The sequence below is a fragment of the Geotrypetes seraphini genome, chromosome 11 (genome assembly GCF_902459505.1).
Source record: "Geotrypetes seraphini chromosome 11, aGeoSer1.1, whole genome shotgun sequence".
NCBI lineage: Eukaryota > Metazoa > Chordata > Amphibia > Gymnophiona > Dermophiidae > Geotrypetes > Geotrypetes seraphini.
The window spans coordinates 70976083-70997367 of NC_047094.1; the positions used below are offsets into that span (position 1 = coordinate 70976083).

Consider the following 21285-nt stretch of genomic DNA (forward strand, 5'->3'; position numbering starts at 1 on the left):
GTCCTGCAGAGTCTACAATTCACACCTTTCCCACCCCGCCCCCCTCCCCCTCTCATGTTGCTAACGAGGAGTCTGCCTTTCTCAGCAGGGTGCTGATATCTTCAGAGATGCGGCATGTCAGACCATGCCTCTCCAAAGGTGGGGGTTTGAAACTCCTCAGTCTAAAAAGCTGTTTGCTCTTCATAAAACCTAGGCAGAGTGCTTTTCCAGCTAGCATGAGGGACTCTGTACTATTCATGATTTCTATAGCACTGAAAGGCATATGCAGCGCTGTACAGTTTAATATACAATAGGCAGTACAGCAGCAGAAGCCCACTCAAGAGGCATTATCACTCTTCTTTCTCTGCCTCCAGGCACAGTGGGAAACACAGCCAGAAGCACTGGCACAGATGAAGGGGTGCATCCTGCCCCTTCTCTGCAGGCTCTCCCCCCCTCTCAAGAAGGACAGAGAAGGGCGGTGGGGTACATGGAGCCACCCAACCAGTCAAATGGAGCAGCACATGAACCTGCGAACCACCAGGGGTGGGACCAGCAGCCACAGTTAATCCTCCTGCTGACCCACTCCTCTCTCAGCGGGCTACACTCCCCACTTTGTCCCCCTTTAGAGGGAGCCACGCACAACAACATGGCGCGGTTCAGCGGCATGCCATGCACCCAAGCAACGGAGGAACAAGCTACACACCAGCCTCCAGCCATGTCCCGAGTCACCACCCACAAAAATAAATAAATATTTACTAAAAAAAAACAAACAAAAAAAACCCCCACAAACGAGGATTCGCCCCAAGTCCCTCCAGAAACTCACAGCCTTTCTCAAGATCCACGTGGGTGGACAACAAGTACCCAAGACAGAGTACTACAAGGCCTGAACTACCAGTACCAGTACTTCACGCAGGCAGTGGCGATTCCAGTCCACAAGAACCTCCTGGACTGCAGAGACAAGATTTGGCTGACTCCCTCCTCAGGGCAACCAACATCAAGGAGACTGGGATTGAAGTACCAGATCTTTCCAGCCCAGGGATTCGACAACCCGCAGCAGCCATACATGGACATTGCGGTAGCTTAAGAGAAAAAGGGCAGCACGACCCCCCCCTCCAACCCCCGTCAGGGAAGGACCTGAAAAACCCTGGTTTCCACGGAGAAAAAGACCTTCGAGGGCGCAATGCTGAGCGCACGAATTGCTGCTCTCCAGTTCCAGATGCGGCTTTATCAGGAGGCCAGTGAGAGGAAATAAATAAATAAAATAAAATAGAGACTCCAGCTCACAACTGAGCCAGTCCACACTGGCAGCAGTCTGTGCCCCAGCGCTCGCAACAGTAACATAACTGCTACGCAAACAAGCACCGCCCGAGGGGCAGGGGCATCCAAGGGCAGCCCTCTCCCCAAGACAAAAACAGAACCTTGATCACCCTCCGGCCCAGCAGGATCAGATTGTCTGCGAAGGCTTGGCCCAGGATCACCATCGACCAGTGGGCCCTCAGCATCATCAAGCAGGGATTCCGAATTCGTCTCCACTCCCACCCCCCCCCCCCCGAGTGGGCGGGGCACCCTCCATCTGACGACCCAACTTTCCTGCAGCAAGGAGAGGACCTGCTTCGGCAGAATCAATAGAGGCGGTGACGAACAGAGGAGATCACCAAGGGGTTTCTACTCCAGGAACCCCCGCGTCACCATGGACAAGGACAACGCTCGTTCCTGGATCTCTGTAAGCTCAACAGATACATACACAAGGTCCAGACGCACTCTCTGGGTACAGTCTTGGCCCTGTTACAGCCCGAGTATTGGCTAGTATCCCATGCACCCAGCCCACAGGAGGCATCGTCGCTTCTAAAGCCAAGACAGACGCCTCCAGTACAAGGTCCTGCCCCTTGGACTCTCAACGGCTCTAAGAGCGTTCACAAAGTGCATGGCAGTGGCACATCCTTGCCTTCAAGGGGTGCGCGTCCTATCTTATCTCGACAGCTGGCAGCCCCGTCAACCACCATAACCCTTCTCCAAGAACTGGGGTTCCTCATTAACTACATGAAATCCCACCTGATACCCACCCAGGGGATATCGTTCATCTGGGCAGTCATCGACACCACGCAGACCAAGGCCGTCCTACGGGACTACCAGATCGACGCCATGACATCCCTGGCCCAGTGCATCTCTGCCAGCAGCTCATCGTCAGCACGCTCCGGTCTTTGTTGTGCAGCACACCAGACTACTCATGTGATCCCTGAAAGGGCACCTCAGACGTCACTGGGACCAGTGTACCCAACCTCTGACTACCCACCTACTGGAGCTCAGGGCCTTAGGGAATGCCCTCAAAACCTTCAAACAGGCAGGGCAGTCCTCACCCAAACAGAAAACCAGGTGGCCTTGCACTATATCAACAAACAGGGAGGGACAGGGTCGACCTCGCTATGCAAGGAAGCTTGCCACATGTGGGAGTTCTCCAACTCCATTCAATGCCCCATCCAGGCGACTTACCTCCTGTGGGAGTAGAACGACCTGGCAGAAAGACTCAGCCACCAGCTGGATCCCGATGAGTGGTGTCTCAACCCAGCGGCGATGAAGAAGATCTTCAGCACCTGGGGCACACCGAGCATCGACCTGTTTGCAACCGAACCGAACTCAAAATACTCGACCTTCTGCGCAAAGAGATCAACCCATCGCCGTCTCAGGCCCGACGGTCTGTCTGTGAGTTGGAACACCCTAAGTCCTGCAGAAGATTCTTCAGGACAGAGCAACGGTGATCATGATTGCCCTGTTCGGGCTCCTGCAACCATGGTTCCCGTTCCGGCAAGAGATAGCGGTTCACCCACCTCTCCCCGCTCCCGATCAGTGCAGTTCTCATTACACAACGCGAGAACCTTACCCTCCACCACGACCTGCGTTCCTTAGCCCTGACCCCATGGATGATGAGAGGATGAACCTACCACAAGACGTGGAGCACACTCTTATGGCAGCCAGAAGACCTTCAACCAGAAAACGCTATGGGTTGAAAGGGAGAAGATCCCGCTACCAGTGCACAGACATGCAGCGAGACCCCTACAACTGCCCCATACCGGACATCCTGCAGTACATACTGAGCTTATCTCAGGGGGACCTAAAACCCACTTCCATCAAGGTCCACCTAAGTGCAATCACGGCTTACCACGCTGGCCTAGACAGCAAACCAGTGTCGAGGCATCCAGTAATCATAAAATTTCATGAAGGGACTGTCCAATCTGCACCCACCGGCCAGACCACCACCGACCGGATGGGACCTCAACTTGGTGCCGCATCATCTCACCTCGACCCCTTCAAACCTTTGGGGGAGGCAGATCCCGTATTCCTGGCTGGGAAAACCCTGACCATCGTGTCTACCGACACACTCCCTCATGAGAACAGGGTGGTACCCCCGATTCTTGCCGAAGGTGGCTTCAGCGTGCCTCCCGGCACTCTACATCTCCCCACAGGGAGGCACACTGCCACCTCAGCAACACCTCCTGGACTGTGTGCGGGCCCTGACTATGCAGCAGATTAGACAAGCCTCAATTGTTCATCTCCTACGACCAAAACAGACCAGGACTTCCGGCCACCAAACGCAGGTGCTCGCGCTGGATATGAGTGCATCCCCTTCACCTATAGAAAAGCACAGCATCAACCGCAGGTGGGAGCCAACGCCCACCAGTGCAGAACCATAGCCAACACAACGGCACTTCTGCACCACACACCAATAGGGGACATCTGCGATGCAGCCACTTGGTCCTCCATGCACACCTTCACCAAGCACTACTGCCTCGACATAGCATTCCACGCTCCAAATGCATTCGGCCGAGCAGTCTTGGAAGTGGCTCTTCCCTCCCGGGAGGGACAGCAACCACTAGCACAGCCTTGACAAACACTGATCAAGTAGGGGGTTATAAATATCAACAAACACTGTTCAAGTAGGGTGTTATAGATATTGATTAAGTAGGTCTTCCAGCACTCCTTCCTAGACTGAATGTGGAATAGGCAAGTATGAATTCTCACATGCAAGTACGATTTGTCACTGTTGACCAGTTGGTTTCTCACTGTTCATTGATTGTCATTGACCAATTTCACTGTTCTGTGAGTTAAGTAGGTCTTCCAGCAAACCTGTCTAGTCTGAATGTGGAATAGGCAAGTATGAATTCTCATATGCAAGTACGAATTGTCACTATTGACCAGTTATGAATTGTCACCGTTGACCAGTTGGTTTTCTCACTGTTCATTGATTGTCTTTGACCAGTTTTCGCTGTTCTGTGAGTTAAGTAGGTCTTCCAGCACTCCTGTCTAGACTGAATGTGGAATAGGCAAGTATGAATTCTCACATGCAAGTACAAATGGTCACTGTTGACCAGTTGGTTTCTCACTGTTCATTGATTGTCATTGACCAGTTCATTGTTCTGTGAGTATTATTGCTCAGTTAACACAGCACTTTATCTAAAACCTTGTTTCCACAACTTTACCTGCTTTGCCTGATTACCCTGCCCGGCTCGGCCTCCACAGCCAGGCGAGGGATGCACAAAGCGCTAAGGCACAGGTCCAGTCGGTACATCCCTCGGCTAGGGAGTCACCCATATATGGCTGACTCATCCTGCTTGTCCTAGGAGAAAGTGTAGTTACTTACCTGTAACGTAGGTTCTCCGTGGACAGCAGGATAGTCAGCCACACAACCCACCCGCCTCCCCATTCGGCCGACCCGGCCACAGCTAGGAACATCCTGGGGATTAGGGGGAAGCAGGGGGAAATGGGTAGGGCTCGGGCACTGCACGTGCTCAGAGAAAAAAAAAAAAAAAAATCTCTCTGAGCTATTGGAGAGCTTATCCGCAAATTGGGAGGTGTTGGGACAACACCCATATGTGGCTGACTATCCTGCTGTCCACGGAGAACCTATGTTACAGGTAAGTAACTACACTTTCACTAATCACCTCTATCACTTTTCTCATCCCAAGAACATCTCTCTCTCCTTACATTACTATTCTACTGCCTAAATTCACTCCAGCAACACTTCTCTAAGTACATATATCATTCTCTCATAGCATGCACCCCAGGGACACCATCATTAGTCTCTCTAAATCATCTCTCAGCTCCAGCTCTCATCCCAGGAGCACCATGACCTCTCTTTCCTTGCTCCCCCTTCAGTGCAAGCTCTCACTACTCTCTAGGCATTCCTTTTCATCCTCCTTCCTATTCACCCACCCAACCCCAGCTCCAATTTCAGTTCTTACCCCAGGGCTAACTCTCAGTCTTATTTCTCTCTCTGCATTACAGTACCAGCCCCCGAAGCTTTCCTGGATCTGGAAGAGTCCACAAAGAATAAGATCATCACTGCTGAAGGCATTCTGCTGCTTATCTGTGCCCTGGTCCCTGGTACCATACTGCTCTTCAGAGTGAGTGTCTCTTGCATAGATTCCACACCTAGGAACTTTCCCTGTTGTAACTAGCCTCTGTCCAGCACAGTGTCTCTCAAATTATAAAATTGCAAAACCAACAAAAAAAATAAATTTGAGAGTTATTTATTTACAGTTCTTTAAACTATGTATAGGTAATTATAACAATGGTGAAACTAAAATACGGTAGATAGAATAGAATTGCTAATCAATATGACGGATGTGCATGTTTTTGAGTGCAAATTAACTCAAAATGTGGCCTGATAGTTGACAAGCAAATATGCATTTCATTATCTACCATCTGCAGTTGTTCTCTTTTATTTTTTATTTAATTTCTGTCAGAGCTGAAAATCCAAGTTCGCAAAGATAAGAAGATCCAAACAGTAACATGCCTTGATTGCTTTGTTGCTCAAGTTAGGATTACTACTGCTTAAAACATAAAAATAAAATTACTTGCTATTAGTTTTCAAGGACCAATCACATCAAAGAACGATGCTTGTCTGGGCGGTTGTATTCTTATGCACACAGATGCTCATAACATTGACTGACTCTTGTGTACACGACGTAAATGTCATCTATTCTAGGCCATACTTATGAAGGGAATTTTTAAAAATAAAGTAACATTCTGGAATCTTTCGTGGCACACCATTGTGCCATGGCATACATTTTGAGAGACACTGGTCCAGCAGAATGGTTCCCATAGTACTCACTGGCCTTCACCCATAGCAAGACCATCCCTGAAGTACTCACACTCTCCAGGTAGTAATCACTGCTCTTAGTGAGATATCCCTCTATGGCAAGGGTAGGGAACTCCGGTCCTCGAGAGCCATATTCCAGTCAGGTTTTCAGGATTTCCCCAATGAATATCTCATGCATATTCATTGAGGAAATCCTGAAAACCCGACTGGAATACAGCTCTCGAGGACTGGAGTTCCCTACCCCTGCTCTATGGTATTGTCTCTCTTTAGCACTGCTCTTCTCATTGAGACACACCCTGTCGCAGTTGTTCTCCCCAGTAGGATACATCCTGTACCATTCATTTACCCAGTGTAACACCCCCGTGCAGTACCCCATCGCTGCTGGAAGAGTTTAGTATGTAGCAGTCAGAGACCTCTCGGCCAGTACTTAGGGTTACCAGAGATCCAGATTTACCTGGACACATCCTCTTTTTAGAGGGCTGTTCAAGTGTACGGACAGCTTTCTCCCCTTTCTGGGGTATTCTTCCCTGTCCCCCACCTACCTGAAATTTAATCTTCAAGCCAGCCGGCAGCAGCATCTGCCCTGGAAGTCGCTTCGCTTGAGTATCCCACCTATGCGGGTACAGGAAATCGCTCCAGATAGAAGGCTTCAGGGGCGGTCCAGTGGCAGCAAGCTCACTTCGATGCTCTTGTTTGCTAGCCCAAAATTTAATTTTCAGCAAGGAGGTAGGTGGGGGACAGTAGAGAGCCTTAGGGAGAGAGAGACTATCCTGCGTGTGTGTGTGGGGGGGGGATTTGAAGGGAGGGAGAGTGAGAGGGAAAGAAAAGAACCTGTAGGAGGGTTGGAGGAAGAGAGAGAAAGAGAAGCACCTGCGGGGGGTGGGGTGGGGATTGGAGGGAGGGGGGAATATGAAAGCAACAAAAACAAAGGGATAATCGCAAACTTCAAACATGATTACAGGTCACTCGGCCTAAGATATGTGATGGCAGTGATCGATGCAAGCATGGAATCCTGCCCCCGAGCTGCTGATCACGCGAGAAAAATGATGGTGCTCACATGGTACTTCGATTACGCGCACGTGGCAAACCGGTCCGAAGGGCTTGCACTTAAGCGGAGTCGACTGTAGATCGCAAGCCTGTGTTTGCTTTACAACCATTACTACCTGTACGCTGGGAAGAACAACAATCTTCAGCTCCGTGTAACTGGTCCCTATTTCTGCTTCCCCACTACCCCCAATAAATAACTGATACCTCCAGCCCCAATTGAGCATGTCAGAGGTCTGCTATTTGCTATATAGTTTCTAAGTAGCATATTTGCAAGTTTTTCTGTTGCTTCAGTCTCTAGCAGTGGAGGGATTTTGTGTTGCTGCTACTTAGGTGACACCAGAATTTGAAGATATTTTTATATCACAAGTGAGAAATCTGGGATTGATTTGTGATACAGTTTTTTTTAATATGAGATAGGCAATTTCATTCTACCATAATTAAACAATGAAATATTTAGGCATACTTTGTTCTGCGGTAAATTTTAGGGCTCCTTTTACTAAGCTGTGCTAGCAGTTTTAGCGCACGCTACAATGCCGCTAGACGCTAATGCCTCCATAGAGCTGGCGTTATTCTGGAATCTCACTGTATATAGCTTATGTGATAGATACCAATTACTGCAAAATAGCCTTTTCATGCATTTGCTGTAGTGAAAACCACGTTAAATTTCACTATGGTTTCTCACTGGACGTATATTAGCTGATTATCTTTCAGGAACAAGACAAGTATAGCTTCTTTATATCAGTCTTTTTTCTTCCCTGCATTTTCTGGTCTTTACAGGTCACTCTAAGATTATTGCTTTCTTTCTTCAGCAGCTTCTCCATTTTACATTTCCATATTTGGTAACTGCTGTTGTTCAGACAAAGCCCACATTTAGCAGGCACTGGACTGTGACACAATCAGCTTCCTTCATTTCTACTCAATGTTCATGCAGTTTGCTGAAACAACAGGGTGTCTTTTGTCCAGGGCCGGCGTTAGGGGAGGGCAAACAGGGCAGCTGCCCTGGGCCCCACAGCTCCAGGGGGCCACATGGTACGTGCATCTCTTCCCCTCATTGGTCCGTCGCCCTCCCTTCCCCTCACTTTCATGGTCATCTGTGAAAATCAATCTTTTCCTTTTCAGAGGTGCCCTGGTGCAGCAGCCATTTTCACAAACTGCCGGCAGCTGCCCCAAAGCTTCCCCTCTGATGCAACTTCCTCTTTCTGCCTGGGCAGATTGCAGCAGAGGGAAAGCTTCGGGAAAGCTGCTGGCTGCTTCCAAGAGAGTCTGCTGCGTCGGAGCAACTCTTAAAAGGAAAAGCTTGATATTCAAAGGGACCGTGAAGGTAAGGGGAAGGGACAGAGCTAGACCAATGAGGGGAAGAGATGCCAGGACCACGGGTTCCCCTGGAGCTATTTTGTTAGCTCAGGCGATGAGAGAGAGAGGAGAATACATGGACCACAGGTGGGGGAGGGACTAGAAGAAAAATTATGAAAGGGGGTGAGAGAGAGAGACAATGGGCAATGGGATGGAGAGAGAGATTTTATAGAGGCTTAGGCAGCTCTCCAATTTGGAGGGTGAGAGGCAAACATTTGCCTCTATCCTCCACTCCCTCCCCCTTGGGTTGTCATGCATTTTTCCCTCTCCCACCTCCTATGATCCTATGTCTCTTTCCTTCCTCTCTACAGTCCGGTGTCTCTTTCCCCTACCCCACATGCTGCCGCTTTAGTTCTGCAACATTATCTCTTTCAAGGCAGCATGCCTCTTGCCAACCTGGAAGCTATCTCTCTGCACAATGCTGCAGAGAGAAAGCTTCTAGGTTGTCAAGAGATGAGGCTGCCTTGAAAGAGCTGATTCTGGATAACTAGAAATATAGAAACATGATGGCAGATAAAGGCCAAATGGCCCATTCAGTCTACCAATCTGCATCTCTAAGAGATCCCATGTGCCTATCCCATGCTTTTTTGAATTCAGACTAGAGAATGACACGGGGAAAAAATATTTCCCCGTCACCGCCCCGTCCCCGTCCCACCAAACTCTGCACCGCCCCGTCACCGCCCTGTCACCATCACCGCCATCACTTTCACCGCCCCGTCATTGCCACTGCCATCCCATTCACCGTCCCGTCACCGTCCCCACAGCATCCATATAAGCCTTAGTACTGTAATATTTAGCTTATTCCTTTCTTATAAATCAAAGTTCCTGCTGCTGAACTAGAGAAAGAGATGTTCAGCTGGCAGGGCTTTGTTTATAAATTTTTATCAACACAACTAATATACTACTTTATTCTAAAGCAAAAAATAAATAAATAAATAGAATCTTTTTTTTTTTTTCTACCTTTGTTGTCTGGTTTCTGCTTTCCACATCTTCTCATTCAATTCCTTCCATCCACTGTGTGTCTTCTCTCTGCGTCTTCCATTTGCTGTTACTGTGCCTCTCCCTTCACCCACCCCCCAATTGGTCTGGCACCCATCTTCTTCCCTCCGCTCTCCCATAGTCTTCTTCCCTTCCAGCATCTTCTCCCCACTCTGTCTTCCACATTTCCCTTCAGGGTCTGTTCCTCCCCACCCTCCTTCAATGTCTGTTCTATTCCTTTCCACCACCACCCTTCCTTTACCATCTGTTCTTTTCTACTACCCTTCAGCTCCTCTCGCATGGCCTATCTATCTACCTTCCTCCCTCTTATTTTTGTGGCACGTTACAATGTAATTTGTGCAAGCCACTGGAGCCTGCGAACTCAGTCCCTGTCCCATCCCCACAAACCATCTCGCTTCTGTGCTCCTATTTTCCCCATTTCTAATATCTCCCCTATGTATCTGCCATGTCCCCCCCCCCCCGTGTCCATATACCATCCCCATGGCATGTCCCCTTTATGTCTCTGTCCCTATGCCCCATGCACATAATTTCCCCTCTTTCTGTTACCTTCCTGTGTCCAGATTTCCCCTATCTTCCTCTTCCATACCAGTGTGTCTCTTCTTTTCAACCTCATCTAGCTTCTTTTCCTCTTTCTTCCCCCCCCCCCCCCCTGCTTCCAGCATCTGGCTCACCTGCCTGTCCTCCCCTTTATTTCCTGCTGTGGGTTTTTCTTTCCCTCTTCATCCCCTTGGCCCAGAATCCTTTTCCCTTTCACTCCCTCCTTCCAGTGTGAGCCGGGAACATACAGCCCCCACCCGCCTGCCCGATCGATCGTACCGTTTAGCCAGCTCACTCCCTTCACCTCACCTTAGTTTGCAGGCTTTCTTTTTCAGTGACCTGCACGCTTTCAAAGAGCCGCGCACGCGCGGCTGCTCAGTGTTCAATCTTCTGCTCTGCTGCAACTTCCTGTTTCTGGTTGCGTCAGAGCAGAAGATTGAACACTGAGCAGTCATGCGTGCGCGCCTCTTTGATAGCGTGCGGGTCGCTGAAAAAGAAAGCCTGCAAACTAAGGTGAGGTGAAGGGAGGGAGCTGCCTAAGATCGATCGGGCAGGCAGGGGCTGCGGGGACCGCGTGATCCTTGATACCTCACTGCGGAGACAAGACCATTCACCGCTCCACGGGGCGGTGAATGGCCTTGTCCCCGTCCCCGCAGCGACTGCTATTTTTCTTTCCCCGTTTCGGCGGTTTACCCGCGGCTAAACGCGGCTAGCCACAGGTAACCGCCACCGTGTCATTCTCTAATTCAGACACAGTCTCTGTCTCTGCCACCTCCTCCGGGAGACTGTTCCATGCATCTACCACCCTTTCTGTAAAAAAGTATTTCCTTAGATTACTCCTGAGCCTATCACCTCTTAACTTCTAGAGCCATCTCATTCTAGAGCTTCCTTTCAAAAGAAAGAGACTTGACTCATGCGCATTTACACCATGTGGGTATTTAAATGTCTTTATCATATCTCCTAACTCCTGCCTTGCCTCCAAAGTATACATATTGAGAGGGGAGAGTGTGGCGCAGTGGTTAAAGCTACAGCCTCAGCACCCTGGGGTTGTGAGCTCAAACCCATGCTGCTCCTTGTGAACCTGGGCAAGTCACTTAATCCTCCCATTGCCCCAGGTACATTAGATAGATTGTGAGCCCGCCAGGACAGACAGGGAAAATGCTTGAGTATCTGAATAAATTAATGTAAATCGTTCTGAGCTCTCCTGGGAGAACGGTATAGAAAATTGAATAAATAAATAAATCTCTAGAATTGTACACAATATTCTAAATGAAGTCTCACCAGAGTTTTATACAGGGTCTTTAATACCTCCTTTTTCCTCCTGGCCATACCTCTTCTAGCTTTCGCCATCACCCTTTCAACCTGTTTGGCCACCTTAAGATCATCACATACAATCACACCCAAGTCCCGCTCTTCTGTCATATTAACCATAGGATCCTCTACAAACTGATGTTCCTAATCTTTAAGTCCCTCACATTCAGTGAACCACAATTTATTTTGAAATCACTTATCCCATACAAACCCCAAAGATCTTTGCGCTCATCCAACCAAAATTTACTAACTGTGCCTTCTTTAAAAATCATTGGAACGAGAAGAGCTGATATGTTTACTGTTGCAGGTCCACAATGGTGGAATTCCCTTCCCCATTATATTAGAATAGAAAGTGATATCCTAATATTCAAAAAGCTTTTAAAATCCCATTTATTTAAGGACGCCTTCGATCTATAATTTAACTTATGGACGCCATTAACTAATTTTTAATCCTCTAAATTGTTGATTTGGCTCAAACAAATATGCAAGAAGTGCTTTGAATAAATTTTTACCCTACCTTTCGTTCTTCCCTGGTTTTTTGTTTTTTTTCCTTTTCCCCATTGTAACTTTACCCTCCTTTCCTATATCCAGTGGCGTACCTAGGGTATGTGGCACCCGGGGCCCATCATTTTTTGACACCCCCCCCCCCTCATGTAAAATTTTTTTTTTTTTTTTTTTTGCAATAACCATGAAATGGAATAAATGGTCAGAATAGAAACAGGCAGTGAAAATTTTCTTTTTTTTTTTTTTTTTTTTCCCAAAGTATTTTTATTGAGAATGGCAAAAGGTCCAGACAAGCAACCATGGTCTGTACAGAAACTTATACATTATCAAAAAGAACACAGAATGAGAGTAACAGCAACAACAAGCATGAACAAGCCTCTCCCAAGAGAAAATTGCCAATGAGAGGCATAGCAATACACAACAAAAGGCCAAAACTTGGGGCAAGCAAACAAATCCCACCCCAGAACCCACAAGAATAATAAGCCGGACTAGACCCTCAGCCATATTTTATAATGAAAAAAACCCCCACAAGCAACAACACCCAGACCGCTCACCAGACACACCAATCCGCACAACAAGCACCCAAGAAACACCCAGCCACCACCCAGACAAAACTACCAGACACACCTACCCCACCAAGCCCAGACCCCACCCCCCCTCCCCAGAGAGTGCAAGCGCAAAGTGGACCGTGAAAAGGGCAGCTGCAGAAGTGGAAAGCCCCAGATAAGTAGGTTAGCTAAAGAAAGCCCACAGATAGAAGAAATCAGGATAACAGAAGTTCCAACAAATGCTCCCACAGAAAATTTTCTTTTATTGAACCTCATTTATGTAACCATTATTCCAAACATAACATAACATAAATTATGTCTGAATTGTCATGACATCAGAAGTACATATGGAGTAGTTGCAGGTGATGCTTGGGACAGTTCTGATTATGTTAGTTTGGTTTTATGTGTTTTTTTAATAGAAGGGTTTTTATTTCTTTTTTTAAGGTTTTGTAGTTTGTGGTCGAGGTCAATAGGTTGTAGAGTTGGGGGTCAAGTGTTGCAGCTCGAATGGCTAGGAGGTTGTCGAACAGTTTTTTTCTTTTGACGTTTTTGGTTGGAGGGTGTGTGAATGGTGCGTGAGTTCTCCTATGTCTGTTTGAAGTGGATTGAATTATTTAGCTGAAGAAATTAGTTACCCCCCCCCCCCATTCCACACACATTAATTCTCTTCCATTTTTGTTCCCATTATAAAAAAACACTGATAAGTTCCCAGGAAAAAAATACATTAAAATAAGAAGTGAAAACAAAGGCCCCTACAGATGAGAACATAACATAAGAATAGCCTAACTGGGTCACACCAATGGTCCATCATGCCCAGTAGCCCATTCTCATGGTAGCCAATAGTGCTGCCCGATTCAGAGAAAAATATTTCATTCGATCCGATTCACCCTGTTGAATCGATTTTTCGATTAGATTCACTGTTAATGACACCGCTTTTTAAGTTTAAACAAAGTATAACAATAAATTTCACAACAACAATAAATTTCACAAAGTACTTAAAAAAAAAAAAAATCACATTTTTCCATTAAAGCAGTTCTGGAGACATTTGCTTGAACAGTCTTTTTTCCCAGTCCATAAGCAAGCAATATGAAAAAGATTTCCTTAATTATCTACTCAAACATTTTTGCTATTTACTTTCATTGTACCTATACTATTATTCAGTAGAAAAAATGGACTTAACTGTGCAGGAAATGAATCTCCTCATACACCCACCATATAGTGCAAAAATGTGCAAAGGTCTGTTTTTTTCTTTCGATCACTACATAGCCTAATGCCACACAAGCAGCGCTGTTACAAACATATTCTGAAGGTCAATGCTAAGGTTGACAAAGTTTCCTTCCTTGGACCAGAAGGAGATACTGACAAACCACTGGAAGAGATTCTAAAACAACTACCCAGAAATAACACCCAAAGACCCACTCAGTGTGTGAACCAGTTGAGTGGAGTGGACTAACTGGGGGTGGAAATGGGCCCAGAGTTTGCTCAGCAGAATTTCCCAGACTACCTCTTCCTCTCAACACACTGACATGCTACCACCACCACCAACACTAGGAACACCTCACCGAGTATGCCAGCAATGCTTATAAACTTTATAAAACACATTATTATATTTTCTTATAAAGCATATATTTTAACTGAACTCAGCCTTGCCATTCACAAAAATAGAAAAGTTCCCATTTCAAGCTGTCTCATGTACACTTTTCAAATCTAACATATTGTAATCACAAAACAGAAAATAAAATTATTTTTTCTACCTTTTGTTCTCTGATCAATATTCAAATCTTGTTGGTCCCAGGCTCTTGTTGTCTTGCTTGCCAGGGTCTCCTTTCTCCGTGCTAACCATCCGTCTGCCATCTCTGTTCTCCCCTTCCGTTTCCCTTCCCTCTCCCGGAGATCTGGCATCTTTCCTTTTTTTTGTCTCCATCCACAGATTCACCTTTTCTCAACTCCCCACCACCCCAGGATCCACCATCTCTCCCTTTCTGTTCCCAACTATCCTCCTATCCAGTATCTCTATCCCCCCTCCACACCATCCCCTGTTTCCAAGTTATCTCCCTTTCTGTTCCTTCCCTCCCTAAATCCCATTATGCACCATCTCTCTCCCACTCCTCTGTTTTTAGACCCATTATTTCTAACCCCCAAAGTCTGGCATATGCATGTATCTTTGAACCCCCCCTTCCCTCTCTCCCTCTGTGTACTTTTACACCAGGACCCCCCTCCACCGAAGGTCTGTCCCCCCTCCGAAGGGCTACACCCCACCCCTGAAGACCTGCACCCCCCGAAGGACTTTACCTCCCACCCGAAGGTCTGTCCCCCTCTGAAGGCCTAAACCCCACCCCTGAAGGACTGCACCCCCCCCCCCTGAAGGCCTGCACTCCCTTGAAGGTCTGCACCCCCCCGAAGGCCTGTCCCCCCCTTGAAGGCCTGTCCCACCCCCTTGTAGGCCTGTCCCCCCTTTAAGGCCTGCCTGCCTCCCTTTCCCCCCCTTGAAGGCCTGTCTCCCCCTTGAAGGCCTGCACCCCCCTTGAAGGCCTGCACCCCCCCTTGAAGGCCTGTCCCCCCCCTTGTAGGCCTGTCCCCCCCCTTGTAGGCCTGTCCCCCCCTTGAAGGCCTGCCTGCCTTTCCCCCCTTGAAGGTCTGCACCCCCCCGAAGGCCTGTCCCCCCCTTGAAGGCCTGTCCCACCCCCTTGTAGGCCTGTCCCCCCTTTAAGTCCTGCCTGCCTGCCTTTCCCCCCCTTGAAGGCCTGTCTCCCCCTTGAAGGCCTGCACCCCCCTTGAAGGCCTGCACCCCCCTTTGAAGGCCTGCACCCCCCCTTGAAGGCCTGTCCCCCCCCTTGTAGGCCTGTCCCCCCCCTTGTAGGCCTGTCCCCCCCCCCTTGTAGGCCTGTCCCCCCCTTGAAGGCCTGCCTGCCTTTCCCCCCTTGAAGGCCTGCACCCCCTTGAAGGTCTGCACCCCCCCAAAGGCCTACACCCCCCCCCGAAGGTCTGCACCCCCCTGAAGGCCTGCCTGCCCCCCTTGAAGGCCTGCACCCCTTGAATGTCTGCACCCCCCCCCCGAAGGCCTGTCCCCCCTTGAAGGCCTGCCTGCCTGCCTTTCCCCCCCTTGAAGGCCTGTCTCCCCCTTGAAGGCCTGCACCCCCCTTGAAGGCCTGCACCCCCCCTTGAAGGCCTGTCCCCCCCCCTTGTAGGCCTGTCCCCCCCCTTGTAGGCCTGTCCCCCCCCCCTTGTAGGCCTGTCCCCCCCTTGAAGGCCTGCCTGCCTTTCCCCCCTTGAAGGTCTGCACCCCCCCGAAGGCCTGTCCCCCCCTTGAAGGCCTGTCCCACCCCCTTGTAGGCCTGTCCCCCCTTTAAGGCCTGCCTGCCTGCCTTTCCCCCCCTTGAAGGCCTGTCTCCCCCTTGAAGGCCTGCACCCCCCTTGAAGGCCTGCACCCCCCCTTGAAGGCCTGTCCCCCCCCTTGTAGGCCTGTCCCCCCCCTTGTAGGCCTGTCCCCCCCCCCCTTGTAGGCCTGTCCCCCCCTTGAAGGCCTGCCTGCCTTTCCCCCCTTGAAGGCCTGCACCCCCTTGAAGGTCTGCACCCCCCCAAAGGCCTACACCCCCCCCCCGAAGGTCTGCACCCCCCTGAAGGCCTGCCTGCCCCCCTTGAAGGCCTGCACCCCTTGAATGTCTGCACCCCCCCCCCCGAAGGCCTGTCCCCCCTTGAAGGCCTGCCTGCCTGCCTGTCACCCCCCCCCCCCCTTGAAAGCCTGCTTGCCTGCCCGCCCGCCCCACCCTGAAGGCCTGATGCCCCGACCCACCCCGAAGGACCGCTCGCCCCCCTGGCCTCCCCGCACCACCTATGAACAGCCGCAGCAGGATCGCGAAGTCAGCGTCGGGTACCAGCCCTAAGGGGGTGTTCCCGGCCTTGCCGTTCAGTCCCCCGCCCCCCCCGAAGGACCGCTCGCCCCCCTGGCCTCCCCGCACCACCTATGAACAGCCGCAGCAGGATCGCGAAGTCAGCGTCAGCGATCCCTGCTGCTTCCTGCGCCACGGTCCCGCCCCTCCTCTGACGTCAGAGGAGGGGCGGGATCGCGTCGTAGGAAGCAGCGCAGGGATGCTGACGCTGACTTCGCGATCCTGCTGCGGCTGTTCATAGGTGGTGCGGGGAGGCCAGGGGGGCGAGCGGTCCTTCGGGGGTGGCGGGGGACTGAACGGCAAGGCCGGGAACACCCCCTTAGGGCTGGTACCCGGGGCGGCCCGCCCCCCCCGCCCCCCCCTAGGTACGCCACTGCCTATATCTCATGTGAGTCACAATTTGATTTTATTGTAATTAGGTTAAAGTTTCTTTATTATATTATGTACATCGCCTAGAACTCTGAAATAGGCGATTCATCAAATGTGAAATAAAACTTGAAACTTGAAAACTTGAAACTATAAGTTCTTCACTCCCTAAACTGTACCGTTCCTTTGAGTTTTTGCAGCCCAAATGCATGACCTTGCATTTCTTAGTATTAAATTTTAGCTGCCAAATTTCAGACCATTCTTCAAACTTTGCTAGGTCTTTCTTCATTTTATTCATACCATCTGGGGTGTCTACTCTATTGCAGATTTTGATATCATCTGCAAAGAGGCAAAGTTTACCTGTCAACTCTTCAGCAATATCGCTTATAAAAATGTTAAAAAGTACAGGTCCAAGAACAGAACCCTGAGATACACCACTGGTAACATCCCTTTCCTCAGAGTGATCTCCATTGACCAGTACCCTCTGTCGTCTTCCACTCAACCAGTTCCTGACCCCAGCCCGTCACTTTGGGGGTCCATCCCGAGGGCCCTCAGTTTATTTATTAGACCAGTGGTTCCCAACCCTGTCCTGGAGGAACACCAGGCCAATTGGGTTTTCAGGCTAGCCCTAATGAATATGCATGAAGCAAATTTGCATGCCTATCACTTCCATCATATGCAAATCTCTCTCATGCATATTCATTAGGGCTAGCCTGAAAACCCGATTGGCCTGGTGTTCCTCCAGGACAGGGTTGGGAATCACTGTATTAGACGTCTGTGTGGAACACTGTCAAAGGCTTTGCTAAAATCTAAATACACTGCATCTTGCGCACTCCCTCTATCCAGTTCTCTGGTCACCCAGCCAAAAACATTGATCAGATTTGTCTGACAAGACCTACCTCTAGTGCAGTGGTAGAGAACTCCGGTCCTCGAGAGCTGTATTCCAATCAGGTTTTCAGGATTTCCCCAATGAATATGCATTGAAAGCAGTGCGTGCAAATAGATCACATGCATATTCATTGGGGAAATCCTGAAAACCCGACTGGAATACAGCTCTCGAGGACCGGAGTTCCCTACCCCTGATCTAGTGAATCCATGTTGCCTCTACCTCTGGTGAATCTATGCCGCTCGTTCAATTCACTGGTCCAAGTGGTTTACAGAATACAATAAAAGTAAAATAAAATAAACTATATTTATCTATCTATATATATATAAATAACTCCGTTATTAGATAGGATAGACCTGGCCCATATAAATAGCAAACACACTAAGATACATCTAACCACAGAAACTACAAACATACCAAAAAGCATTCACTCTTAAATAAAATCATAGAAAAAACATTTGCGGCACTTTTCATAATCAAAGTTTTCTCTCTCCAAGCAGCCCGGACACTGTAGCCTTCTCAAGTCGCTTGTGCCTGCCCCGAAACTTCTCCTCTGATGCAACTTCTTGTTTCTGCCTGGGTGGCTTGCGTCAGAGGAAATGTTTCGGGGCAGTCTTACATGACTTATAAGAAGGCTACAGAGTCCGGGCCGCTTGGAGAGAAAAAACTAAAAAGCGCAAGCGAAGGTGAGGGGAAGGGAGAGAGATGGCCCAAAAAGGGAAGAGATGCCCGGATCACAAGGCCCAAGGCAGGTGCCCTGTCTGTCCTCCACTAACACTGGCCCTGCCCCTTTCTGCTTCCCGGAGCGGGCCTATCAAACTTCCTGCAGATAGGGCTGCTCCAACTGTAACCTTCTTACCGCCAAGTCCTCCTTGACTCGGTGGCAAGAAGGTTCCGGTCGGAAGCTACCAAAAGTCTGGTAGGCCCACCCCGGGAGTCGTGAAGGAGCCAACACAGCCCAGGAGAGTCATAGATTTGTTGAGGGGATTTTTGCTGCTGGCGATCAGGAGGGGGGTGGGAGGCTGCTGGACCACACAATCGCAAGGAGGGCTGCTGACCGGGAGTGGTAGAAAGGGAAGCAACTTGCGGCAGATACTTTACTGCAGGGACAAGGCCATTCACCACTCCAAGGAGCGGTGAATGACCTTGTCCCCATACCCACGGAAACCAGACTTTTTTTTCTTTCTTGTGGGGTACTCGTGAATAATAGTCAACATGTCATTCTCTAATGTACACCATTCGGCCCCATCACTTTGTCCACCTTTAATTTAGCTAGCTCCTCATGACACCAACTCTCTGAAAATCGATCAGGGTCTACCACTCCTCCATCCCTATTCGAATTTGTCTTCTGCAGTCCCGCTCCCAGCGCTTCAGCTGTGAATACAGAACAAAAATATTTGTTAAGCAATTCAGCCTTTCTTTATGAGCTTCTACATATTTCTCCCCTTCACCTTTGAGTCTCACAATGCCACTTTTGCACTTCTTCCTATCACTGATATATCTAAAAAATGTCTTGTCTCTTCATTTTTTCTTCTATTTGTATCTTTGCTTTCCTGACTACTCGATCAGCTTCTCTTAATTTTTCCAGATATTTTTGCCTGTCTTCCTCTTTCTGTGTTTTTTTGTAGTTTATGAAAGCTAACCTCTTTTTCTTTACCTTCTCAGCTACTACTTTTGAGAAGCAAGGCAGCCTTCTTTTCCTCTTACTTTTACGTACTTTCCTTACAAAATGGTTTGTTGCCCTTACAATAGCTCCTTTCAGTTTTGCCCAGATGTTCCCATCCACACAAATTCCTTGACATAATCTCCCATCTTAACAAATTTAGTTTTATATTCTAGAACCTTTACTTTTGAATATGCCATCTCTACATCTGAATTAATATTAAACCTCACCATGCGGTGATCACTGGATGTCACCCACTGTAACATCAGAAATACTTTCCCTATTTGTAAGCACTACGTCCAGTATGGCTCCATCCCGCATGGGTTCTATTACCAACTGCTAGAACAATTCTCCTTGGAGAGAATCCAGGATCTCCCTACATCTAGAAAACTCCACAAATCTAGTATGTTAAAATCACCTATTAGTAATAATTCCCCTTTTACATCTGTATTCTGAATGTCTATTAAATCTCTGTCCAATTCTTCTGCTTGTGAAGGAAGCCTGTATATTACACCAATGTAAATATGTTTTCCATTCCCTCTTTCCAGATTGACCCACAGTGCCTCTTCCTTACCATGCAGATCCTGCAATTGTGTAGCTTTAATACACAGGTATCAAACACAAGGCCCATGGGCCGAATCCGGCCTGCCTGGCCGTTTTATGCGGCCCACGGTGCAATGCGTTTTATTCATTGCTGCCGCCGGGTGTTTTACGTTCTGGCCGGCTTCTTCCTCCTCACTGCTGCAGTAATTTGTGCACAAAGTCGTATCCTGTGCCTCATCTGGAAGCCTTCTCCCTGACGTAGCATGCAGAAAAATTGATGACAAATTTCATTAAGCCTCCAAATCAACTTGTTTCTCTTGCCTCGCCACAGTGCATTACAGTAACTACCTATGTACCGGCTATATGTGGTGACAGCCAGTCAAATGGGCTCTACTGAACTGAAATAATTGCTTCATAAAGGGCTGGACTGTTTTTGCATATTTAAAGGGACTAATTTGCATGTACTGTTATTAGTAATAAAAAGGGTTTCTGAAGTGGCTAAGAGGCCCTAAACACTGGGCAGAGAACCCCAGAAGGGGAGGAGTCCTCCCACCCCTTCTAAAAGGAAGATTTCAGGAAGGACTACTGTGGACATAAGATATTATCACTCTGAGATAAAAAGGAGGAAGCACCATCTTCCAGTAAAGACATCAGCTTCTGCTTCTATGAATCAAATAAAGGGGACAACACTATGCAGTCAGAACTAGATCTCTTCTTGAATGATGTTGCTCGTGATATATCCAGTCTCCAGCACTATCCAACTGTGAAGGAAGTGTTTATTCTGAAGAATATGAGCCTTTTGTTAAGCGCACCAGTGGAGAGACTATTCAGCATTGGTGAACAGATTCTTACACCATGCAGGAGCAGTTTAACCGATGAGCATTTTGAAATGCTTTTAATGCTCAGAGCCAATAAGAAACTTATTTGAAAATAAAGTACTCGTTGTAATGTTCATATAGTTATAATTAATAAAGTAGCTATTAACTAGTTAATTTTTTTTTGTAATTAATAATGTAACTTTGAGTGTTGCTAAGGGCTTTCTTCCTCGCTACGTAAATCTAGCGTCTATTATAGTTCTCCCGAAGCCTGGTAAGGACCCTCTCTTACCTGAATCGTACCGCCCTATCTCCTTGTTGAATTATGAGGCGAAGCTTTTGGCTAAACTTTTGGCTAACCGCCTGGCGCGTGTTTTGCCATCGGTGATCTCAGACTCTCAGGTGGGGTTTGTGCGGGATAGGCCGGTAGCCAAGAATATCCGGCGCATCTTGTTGGCGTTGGAACGGGTGGGACAGGACGGTAGCCCCGCCATGCTCATTAGTTTTGATGCCGAGAAGGTGTTTGATAAGGTGCAGTGGGGTTACCTTTTTGCGGTGCTGAGGACGTACGGTTTGGGCCCCTTCTTTTTTGGTGCAATCCAGGCACTATATAGTGATCCAGAGGTGCGGATTTTAGTTAATGGGACTTGCTCGGGGGTTTTTCCTATCGGCCGAGGGACTCGCCAGGGCTGCCCCTTGTCGCCGCTCCTCTTTGTGCTTTCTTTAGATCCTCTACTTCGGAAGCTT

At 48.5% G+C, this 21285-nt stretch overlaps 1 protein-coding gene across 2 annotated transcripts in view; it reads left to right on the top strand.

Annotated features, from left to right (window-relative positions):
- CD79A (CD79a molecule) overlaps positions 1-21285 on the top strand; it is a 70365-nt gene that overhangs the window by 23008 nt on the left and 26072 nt on the right. For both annotated transcript variants that reach the window (XM_033914543.1, XM_033914541.1), the window contains exon 3: positions 5260-5378. In XM_033914543.1, the coding sequence (XP_033770434.1) occupies positions 5260-5378 (119 nt within the window). The remainder of the gene's footprint in view (positions 1-5259; positions 5379-21285) is intronic.